This window comes from Lycium ferocissimum, chromosome 8, assembly GCF_029784015.1.
Source record: "Lycium ferocissimum isolate CSIRO_LF1 chromosome 8, AGI_CSIRO_Lferr_CH_V1, whole genome shotgun sequence".
NCBI classification, from domain to species: domain Eukaryota; kingdom Viridiplantae; phylum Streptophyta; class Magnoliopsida; order Solanales; family Solanaceae; genus Lycium; species Lycium ferocissimum.
The window spans coordinates 53,585,344-53,596,878 of NC_081349.1; the positions used below are offsets into that span (position 1 = coordinate 53,585,344).

Sequence of the window (11,535 nt, forward strand, 5' to 3'; positions counted from 1 at the left end):
TAACGGGGCAGAGAAAGGGGATTATAATATGGGAATTTCGAACCCTCACCAACAAGGTGAAAGTTCAGGTAGTCAACCAACTGAGCTACTAGATCCCTACTAAAAGTTGGATATAATTTTAGTATCATTAGTGACAAATTCAACAATATTAAGGTTAGGGTGAAATATCTATTTGTCAGATAAGGAACTAAAGGCGGATCTAGGATTTCTACAACATGAGTGTACTATTAAAGAAAGGAGAATAAAAATGAATCAATTTCTCTTGATTGATAAATAACCAAGTATACCATTAAGCCTCTTTGTGGCATTGGTGCCAACATGTAATATTAGCCAAACAACAACATACCCAGTGAAATCCTACATAGCGGGGTCTGTGGAGGGTATAGTGTACGCAGACCTTACCCATACCTTGGGAGATAGGGAGACTATTTTCGGTAGACCCTCGGCACAAGGATCAGACAAGCAGTTCAAAGCAGTACAAAAGCTATGGAAAAATACTGTAAAAAGCATGAAAAAAAGTCAAAAAGTGAAAAACAAAGAAGCAGTAACTACCACAAAATAATACGATAATCAAAGTACAAGAAACAACATATAGTAGCAGAAATCGAAGGACAAAAAAACCTATAAGAATACTACTACGACTAAGTAGGATAATGCTCAACTACCTGCTAGCCTTCTACCCTAATACTACTACATGTCCATATTAGACCAAATCTAGAAAATGTGTACATAAAATATCTAGTTTTGCGGAAAGTTCATGGGCCACATGTCTAAAAAATTGCACATAAATACGCCCCTGCAAGGAAATGATTTGATTTAGGCTACCATATTTTTTTTTCGCTTTCTCATTCGGTGTCCAGTACCCGCATTGAGGCCCCGACTGATCTAGATTCACTCCACGTAAAGCCCATTTAAAGGGGAGTAATATGATTTTTTCCATACTCAGAGTTCCAATCTGACACCTCTGATTAAGAGTTGAGGGACCCTATCCATCCCACCACAACCCTTGTCAGTTTGATTTCTCATTATCACAAAACCGACCCAAACCTCCAGCGGAGGTCAACGTTTGATCCAAGAGTCGCAAATACATCAACCCCTTTGAGCTTGATCTTGAATTTGGTGGTCTTGATCTCTTGAACTTGTATTTGAATTCAAGGGCCTGAAGCTTGATCTTGAATATGGATTTGATTTTGACTTGAATTGATTCGCCACGAACACTTTGATGGCCGCGACGAACAATTATTCTTAGACAAGCAAGTGAATTTGATCTTGAACTTCTTGGTATTTAATTTGCTTTCATTGACTTTGATCTTGAAAGCCTTGCTATTTGATTCGCCTTCGTTCTTGATCTTCGGATATTTGAAACTTGTAGAGGAGTGCTTGAATGCTTGCAGCTTGTAGGGAACTTGTAGCGTTTGATCCACGAGCTCCCTCTGGTTTCTTGTTTTAATTCTGGTTCCTTTTTTCTGAATTATGAGGCCCCTATTTGTAGTTGTAGGATGGAAGAGTTGTGATAAGGACAAATCCTTCATGACTAATCAGAATGAAGTGACACGACAATAATTGATTGGCCGGAAGATGTTACTTGTACACTAGGTATGCTGTTAACACTTGGCATAATCCTATTGGCCCCTTAGTTTGACTTGGCGTGCCACGTCATTTCACACGTGACACTAATTTGGGCCTCTAGGAAGATGACATCTTGGACTTAACAAAGTGGGCTCGTCATTCATAGCCCAATGCATTTGGACCGTTTTAATTAAATCCATATTTATAATAGGACTTAAATAATTAAGGGACAACTACGTATATATACATATTAAGGAGAAATATTTACGAAACATAGCATTACAAACTCTATACAAAACTTTAAAAAAAAAAAAAATTAAAAAAATTATTATCTTTTAAAAAACAAATTTGTTTTTACATTTTTTTTTATCTTTTTAATTTTTAAAAAATATTGTTTATTAATTATTTTTTTAAAAAATAATTTTTTTTTAAAACATTTTTTCGCTCAAAAATTTCTGTATCAAAGTTGTATGAAATGTGTATATCTCGCTCAAGGCTTAAAAAGTTCGCTCAAAATTTAGTGTATGAAAACGGTATGAAAAATGAATGAAATGTGTATATCTCGTTCAAGGCTTAAAAAATCGGCTCAAAATTGTGTGTATGAAAACAACATGAAATTTTTATCTCGCTCAAGTCTTAAAATTTCGTTCACACATACACATTTCATACATTTTTCAAGGCTTAAAGTTTTCGCTCACAATTTTATGTATGAAAATTATATTAAAAATTTAGCTCACACATACACATTTCATACATTTTTCATACACAAAATTTGAGGTAATTTTTTAAGGTTTTTAGCAAATATATATATATATATATATATATTTAAAAAAAAAAAAAAAAAATTAAAAATAAAAAATAAAACAATTTTTTAAAAAATATAAAAATTATTTTAAAAAAAATTAAAATATTTTAAAAAAAGTATTTTCTGGAAAAAAATAATAAAAAAACGAAAAATATTTGAAAATCTGTCATGTTTCGTAATATATCGTTATGTTTTATAAATAAAGAAAATTATCTATATATTTTGTAATAAAGAGTCTTGAGTAGGTACCCTATGTAATTTTCCCAATAATTAATCCAATTATATCAGACCACTTATTTACTTGGACTAATATATCTTGAATTTAATATTGTCCAAATTTCTTGTTTACATTTAACGAAATTTCGTTATCTACATTTACAACTCAAGCATAGTTAAAAAATTTAACTAAGACAATGTATGAATAGAAAGCATTTTTCTCATTTGGTGTAGTACATATTACTGCTACATTTGTAATTGCTAAGCGAAACGTCGACATCATGTCCTAAATGGATAGTTTAGTGGCCGCTGTATCATGATGTCGAATCACATTAATGACATTGAACTATTGCTTTTGCAATTAGTCATCCCAAGTTATGTTAACTATATTAAAAAGAGCATAATTTATATATAGTAACGATGTAAATAGATTTGTAGTTTATAAATTGTAATGGATAACCTTATACCAATAGATAAAAGTGACGTGATAGTGTGTAATATTCTTACACTATCATTACGTATAAATTAAACTCTATTAAAAAAACGAAACATGTAGATGCAAGTAATTAATTTATGGAGATTGAACACTAATTATTGGTCACACATCTAAAAGTGCCTTAACAATAAGAGGATACAAACCAAATAAATTTAAGGGGACACCAAAAAATAAAAAGAGAACAATAAGTAAAGAAACATGAAAAGGAATAAGTAATATAAGTTACAAATTTAATTTGTTACTATAATAAGCCTTTGTTGCAGTCCTGCTCATGCCTGCTGGTTGTGACTGTAGAGTCGGACGGGGAGTCCCTTCGCCGGAATCGGCATCGGATTGACGACGATTTTCTCATCTGGAATAATTTTCTCCCACTTGAATCTTTTAACAAGATGATGCATGAAAACAAGAATTTCTAGACGAGCATACTCTTTTCCGGGGCACATTCTTGGTCCTCCACCAAATGGTACAAATGTGTATGGAGCAGGTCCACTTCCTTCAAATCTTGAAGGGTCAAATTTTTCAGGTTCAGGGAAGAAGTCTGGACTCTTGTGGGTAGAATTTGCACTCCAATATATCTGCATATATGAGTCCATAAAAGAAATTAGAGTTTGGTAAATAGTTAACGCCATTAGAGCTTATTAAACTCCAAAATTTATTTGTGCCCCGAGAGTGATATTACATATTAAAAGTTAAAGCGATTCATAACAAAAACTAGGGTCACAGTGTACCAGTACTGAAGGAGTAGGTTACTATTATAGTAGTTTGATATTGTTCCAACAAAAGTAATTTCTTATTTTGTCAACATATATAACTGTATCCATGACAAACAAAGGAGGAACTACATCATAAACAAAAATATGTATACTTTTTCACAATATCAGATTAAGTTGACGTACAACAAGAAAGTAATCCTTCCTTGCAATTAGTATATGGTACACTTAAAAATAGAATAATCACATTCTATATGTCCATCCTGTATTATCACATATCTATCATTAGAATATTAGTTACTTACACTATCAATCTATATAAGTTAAGAGGATATGTATTTAGTTATTTACCTTCCATCCTTTTGGAATGGAGAAACCATTGAAGACGAAATCAGCAAGGGCTTCCCTAAAAGCACCTTGAAGTGGTGGGGCAAGTCTTAATACTTCACAGGCAACATTCCATGAATATTTCATCTTTTTAACGTCTTCCCAGTTCAATAATTCCCCTGGAGCCTTTGATTTGGCTATCTCCATTTGCTCTATATATTTTGAACAACAAAAAGAATAATTGTAAGCTTTCAGCATAGGAGAAAATAGAAGGAAAAGTGATCTAAGATAAATACATTTACTTTTTGTCCAGTTAATATGGTATTTAAAGCAAAACAATATCTGTGATAACCAATCTACTATAATTAGTTAAATTACATTAAAGTGTAAACATTGTCCATGGACAAAAACCACAGGAGTGACCCTGGCCAGATCACAAAGAGATTAAATTTTGTAGATGCTAGTAGAACCGACCAGTAATACTCCCTCCATCCATTTTTAATTGTCCATGTTTGACTTGGCATACCCCTTCAGAAGAATTAAATAAAATGATAATTTTACTATATTACCACTAATTATTATAAATAATTAAAATAATTGAAATCAATCAAACATACTTTAAAAGTTGTACAGTCACTAACAATTCGTTGAAGTTTCCAACCCAATAATTATAATAAGGGTAAAATAGATATGAAATAATCACTACATGAAAAAAGATATTTGGTAACAATTTTTTTTTTGTTGCCATAGATTGATTATTGTTGCAAAAAGTACTTTTGGCAACAAAAAAATAAAATTATTTCATAAACTTTTCCCAACGGCTGTTATTGCAAGGACGTGCAACAACTTTTTTTGTTTGTTGCCAAAAGTACTTTTTGCAACAATAATCAATATTATGGCAACAAAATTAAATTGTTTGGCAACAAAAAAGTTCATTTGCCAACAATAAAACCAAGTTGTTGTCAAATATTAAATTTTTTGTTGTCATTTCTATACTTTCTTGTAGTGGATAAATTATCTCTTGATTTTCCAAACTAGACAAGTAAAAATGAACATTTATTTTTAGAATACTGGACAAGTAAAAAAGAATGGAGAGAATACTTTTTAGCCATGCATATCACGATAGTACAAATGAAATACTTTTAAATAGGTAAAAGGGTTGGTGATTGGATGATCCTCATTAAAACCAAAAGAAGGTGGCAACCCAAATTATATCTTGCTCACACCTAGTAGTACTGCACTTTAATAAACGATCTTATTAGTTTAATTTGTTTACTTTAGAGCAAAAATTATGAATATTGTTCAAAATTCAAAACCGTAAATTACGTACTTAAATATCCTACTAGTCACTTAGTGCGCTCAGTCAGGTATATCGAACGCTAGCTTTACTTTTGGTCGTTTCAAAAGATAGTGAGTAGCTTTCTTGAAATATGGGCATGTTCACACACACATAGAAGTTTACTAAGAAAGCAAAGAAAATGAAACTTCCTTTTCCCAATTTTCGTTCTATGCACCCACAAATACTTATTCACATGTTAAACTCAAAATTGCATGGGAAAAGATACAATCTTAACTGTGTGTGGATGTCTAGTATCAAAATGACGTTTATACGACTATGATATCATGTTTAATTTTCGAGATGAAAAGAAGGGTTATAATGGTGTAAATTATTTTTGCACTATCAAATTATTTAAAAGACAAATTATTTTATATTAAATGATCTATAGAAAAACATGATGGCAACCAAACGATAATCGACTTGTTATAGTTGGTTAAATTAAGAAAATGGTGTAAATGGTCTTATAAGATGCTATAAATATAACATTTTATATAAGGTACGTATTCGTAACATGCAAAAAATAGTAAGTTACATGTTATAGCAGGTGAAACTATGTGTTAATTATGAATACTCGGGTATAGGACAACTAAAAAAATAAATGAGTGTTGTAGTTACCTTTGTAAACTCCTTGATAGATCTCTGGAAGCTCAAAGAAGATACTTAACTATGAAAGTACAAGCAGAGCTAGCAGTATCATGTCCACCAATTAACAACCCTAATATCTTGTCAGCAATATCCAACTCCTGCATGAATTTCCCATTTTCATCACACGTTAAGAGCATGTGTGACAATATATCTTGTGTTGCTGATGCTTTCCCCTCTCCCAAATCAATCTTCCTTTGTTTAATAATCGCCACTAGCTCTTTCCTAATAAAATTTGAAGCCTTAATTGCTCGATTAAATGGTGTTCCAGGCAAGTCTACAGGGATAGAAATCAAACCAGAAGCCAAAACATCGAAAGGATCTGCGAATTTAGCCACATGGGTAGGATCTTCCACACTCAAAAACAATCTACATGCTAACCAAAAAGTGTAACGTTTTGCTAATGGGAAAACAACAACTTGATCATTATTTTCCCATCCGGAAGCAAAGTGACGTCGGGCTATATGGTCCATGATACCAACGTAACGTTGCAACGCTTCGGGTTTGAAGAAATTCGGTAGCATTTTTCTCATTTTAATAGCTTCTTCTTTAGAAGATGTTTGTGTTGAAGATGGAAAGACTTTGTTAACAGAATTTGGCCACCATGCTTGTACTAGTTTGTTTTCATTCGAAAACAAGAATTTGTTGCCCGAGGCACCACAAAAAACAACGGCTTGTTCACCTAGAAGGTGAGTTTTGAAGACAATGGAAGAGTACTTAGCTATACGATCGAAGATAAATTTTTCGGGGTGGCCTTTCCAACCAGTGGAGAGAAACTCGAGGCTCTCTCCAACTATAGGCCACCCTGTCTTGCCCGGAGGAAAGGGGCCGGACAAGGCGGATTTGTTCTTGTAGAAGAGGAAGTGAAGGGAGAGGGAAATCAAATAAACAAATAGGCAAAGAAGAGAGACATAGAAGAACTCCATGCCTTTGTTTCTAACAAATATAAGTTGTCACACTATTTTAAAATAAATGCTCTTTGTGTGAGTTCTTTTTGTTGGATGAGGTTGGATGGATGGGGAGAACTTAGGTAGTATATATAGGCACGTATACTTTATGAGGTTGACATATTGTAATTAATGACTACTCTTAAGAAGGTTAATGTAATTTTCTTTTCGGGCTTATTCTGATTATTGTTTTTATTTGATTGTAGTGGAGTGGTGGGGGAGTCATTGAGTAAATATGTTAATTTTAAAGTCAAGATAGACCAACTTTGGCATAAAAGCAAATTATGTAGATCCAAAAGTGTAAATGGGTTGGTGTAAAATCCTCTAAGGCCATGCTTATAATAAATTTTTTATGGTTTAAGGGAATATAGTGTTCACAAATTGTAAAACATTAAATAATAGCCTTAAATAATCTATGACGAATTTTATACATGGTGTTTTAGGATCTTAGAACTTCACTATTTAAACTTTAAACATCACAACAAAAATTGTATAATATTATTTGAAGCAGCAACACAACACCATAATAAGAAGTTAAATAGAATGGTTTTGCAACTACTTAGTCCACAACAATCTTCCGGAAAATATTTAAAAGACACATGTAGATGTTTTAAATTTAAAAGCCATTTCCTTTTCATTGAATTCTTAGACAATATATTTACAAAATTAGTTAAAAAATTATTATATAGTGAGGGAAAACTAATTATATCATAAATGTTTTACATTAATGATAAATAGGTTAAAGAGTTTGCTAAAAATAAGGAGAAGCAAAGGTTTTCACACAACAACAACATACCCATTGTAATCCCACACGAAGCAAATGCTTTCACATGAAGTCAAAACATACCTATACATATATTTTAAATTTCAATATCCCCAATTGATCAAATTGCATGGAAATTGGAACTTCAACAATTGAGAATAGAAGAATAAGAAGTAGAAATCTATTTGAAAATGACAATATTAATATTTTTCAGCACAATCGTGCTAAGAAGTTCGTTATTAGTATCAAGTTTTAGTGCTTATTTCTCAATTAGATTGAAAAAATTAAAATGGTCCTTTTAATGGGTACCAAAAAGTCTTCCTACTAAACTTAACGTCCCGTCATAAAGTTGATTGCACAACACATTTGTAATAACTTTTTCTTTTGCTGAAGTTGGTTTCGGAAAGTAACTTGTCGATTAGTCAAAAAAGGAAATTTTGTTTTAGCAAATTGATAGGAACATTACTTGGGTCGGGTTAAATAAGAACAAATTATTATAAGAAATCGTAAAATGCTAAATGACCTTGTAAAGAGTGCAGGGTCAAAATCTTTTAAATCATCCTATGCTAGAAATCTCAAGATCATTATTTAAGACACCAATTTTCAAGAAGCATCCAGTTGTAAATCATTGGTTGCAAAAACAGTAACTATAAATGAGATTTCAATTTCAAGAACGTTATACTGGAACTGATGCTACTAGTAATTTCCTTATTGGTTCTCAAGTCAAATTTCTATTCTATTATATTTTATTATATATAAGCATGGAAGGAGGACTAACACAGCTTCCCATGCTTGTACCAACAGCTTTAGAAATTGTACACTCAATGAATGCTTATACTAAAAGCTATATAACTTGTACTCTTTAACCAACTAATTTTTTATCTCACGTGGACATATGTCATAGTACTTAATATTTATTCTCTTCTCATGTATACATGTATGCACTTATTTATTTACTTCGTGCACTTTTATTTGTTCACTTTTGACTTTTCACGTCTTTAAGAATTAATAAATCCCACGTAGACATATGTTATAGTACTGAATATTTATTCTCTTCTTTACTTGGGCAAATTACTTGACTTTTTACGTTCTTTAAGAATTAATAAATGAAGTACTCCCTTCGTCCCATATTACTTGGCCACATTACTATATTTTTTCTTTAAGAATTAATTAATAAATGAAATACTCCCTTCGTCTCATATTACTTGGCCACATTACTATACTCGACTTTTCACATTCTTTAAGAATTAATAAATAGAGTACTCCCTTCGTCTCATATTACTTGTCTACATTACTAAAAATATATGTCTATTTTTCTATTCTATATGCACTTCAATTTTAATTTTCAGACACATTTATTTTCTCCGTGTACTTTTACTTATTCACTTTTGACTTTTCACGTTCTTACTGAATATTTATTCTCTTCTCATGTATAGACGTATGCAGTTCAATTTTAATTCTCCTACACAAATTGATTTTCTCCGTGCACTTTTACTTGTTCACTTTTGACTTTTCACGTTCTTTAAGAATTAATAAACCCCACGGGGACGTATGTCATAGTACTGAATATTTATTCTCTTCTCTTGTATGCACGTATGCACTTAAATTTTAATTCTCCGACACATATTTATTTCCTCCGTGCACTTTTATTTGTTTACTTTTGACTTTTCACGTTCTTGCTGAATATTTATTCTCTTCTCATGTATACATGTATGCACTTTAATTTTACTTCTCCGACACATACTTATTTCCTCCGTGCACTTTTATTTATTCACTTTTGACTTTTCACGTTCTTTAAGAATTAATAAATGAAGTATTCCCTCCGTCCCATATTACTTGACTTTTCACGTTCTTTAAGAATTAATAAATGGAGTACTCCCTTCGTCTCATATTACTTGGCCACATTACTATACTTGACTTTTCATGTTCTTTAAGAATTAATAAATGAAGTATTCCCTCCGTCCCATATTACTTGGCTTTGTACTCTTTAACCAACTACTTTTTTATCGCACGTGAACATATGTCATAGTACTTAATATTTATTCTCTTCTCATGTATACACGTATGCACTTATTTATTTCCTCCGTGCAATTTTACTTGTTCACTTTTGACTTTTCACGTTAAGAATTAATAAATCCCACGTAGATATATATTATAGTATTGAATATTTATTCTCTTCTTTACTAGGGCAAATTACTTGACTTTTCACGTTCTTTAAGAATTAATAAATGAAGTACTCCTTTCGTCCCATATTACTTGGCCATATTACTATACTTGACTTTTTACATTCTTTAAAAATTAATTAATAAATGAAGTACTCCATTCGTCCCATATTACTTGGTCACATTACTATACTCGACTTTTCACACTCTTTAAGAATTAATAAATGGAGTACTCCCTTTGTCCCATATTACTTGGCTACATTACTAAAAATATATGTCTATTTTTCTATTCTATATTTTTCTTTATTTCTATTCTATTATCTATAAGTGTGGTGAGTGGACGAACACATCATAAATGCTTGTACCACAAGCTTTACAAATTGTACACGCAACGAATACTTGTACCAAGAGCTATATAAATTGTACACTTCAACCAACTACTTTTAATTCCACGTGGACAATAAATTGGACACTTTAACCAACTACTTTTTAATTCCATGTGGATATATGTCATAGTACTGAATATTTATTATCTTCTCATGTAACATGTATGCACCGTCCGTGCACTTTTACTGTCCACATTGATTTTTCTTCTTATTATTAATTTTACCCTTCACATTAATTACTTATTTTCAAATCATTTTCCAAGGCTATTGATATTATACACCAATAAATATGAATATTACGGTAAAATATATACTCCCTCCGTCCCATATTACTTGCCCACTTTCCATTTTATATGTGCCTTAAGAAATCATAAATAAAAGATATATTTTACTATCATACTCCTATCTCTTGCTAATAAAGGGAGCGACTTTTATTCCCGTTTTCCTTATTTCTCAGTACTTTAAACATGAAGAGAGGACGAACAATTCTCCGACATATTTATTTCCTCCGTCCACTTTTACTTGTTCACTTTTGACTTCTCACGTTCTTTAAGAATTAATAAATGAAGTATATATTTTATCATAATATCCATATTTATTAGTGTAGTATACTCTCAAAGAAATTTTAGAAAATAATTTGAAAATCAGTAATTAATGTGAAGGGTAAAATAAGAAGAAGAAAAATTTCTTTCTCTTGATATGTTAACGTGGACAATTACTTTTGACTTTTCACGTTATTTAAGAATTAATTTGGTGATTTACGATATAGCATATATCTTTCTAATTTTGATTTCTCTATAACAATTATTTTTATCTATAATTGTTAATATAAAAAATTATAATGTAACTAATTTACCCCTTATTAACATATTAATGTAATAAAAATATTTTATTAGTTTTGCTTTTAAAAAATCCAATATATACAACACAATGGTTCTTTTGTTTGGATCTGAACAGGTAATTAATTGACATGGATATTAACTTGTCGGTATACATATGAGATATTAAAGAATTTAAAAGAAAAAATCTAGGATCCAAATATTAATTTTCACTCGCCTTCTTACTAATTTTCTTTTTCACATCGATGAACAACTTTCTTTATCATGAGAATGACAAATTTTTAAAAATTATTTACAAAATATAAACCTTAAAAACTGGTTAATTAAAATGAAT

The 11,535-nt window shown here is 31.1% G+C and overlaps 1 protein-coding gene across 1 annotated transcript; it reads right to left on the bottom strand.

Annotated features, from left to right (window-relative positions):
* Positions 1-3,060: 3,060 nt before the first annotated feature.
* Positions 3,061-7,124, bottom strand: LOC132068744 (beta-amyrin 28-monooxygenase-like). Its single transcript, XM_059462433.1, is given in 4 exon segments — positions 3,061-3,661; positions 4,148-4,335; positions 6,078-6,111; positions 6,113-7,124. Coding segments are annotated over 4 exon segments (1,446 nt in total). The 5' UTR covers positions 7,031-7,124; the 3' UTR covers positions 3,061-3,355.
* Positions 7,125-11,535: the final 4,411 nt, after the last annotated feature.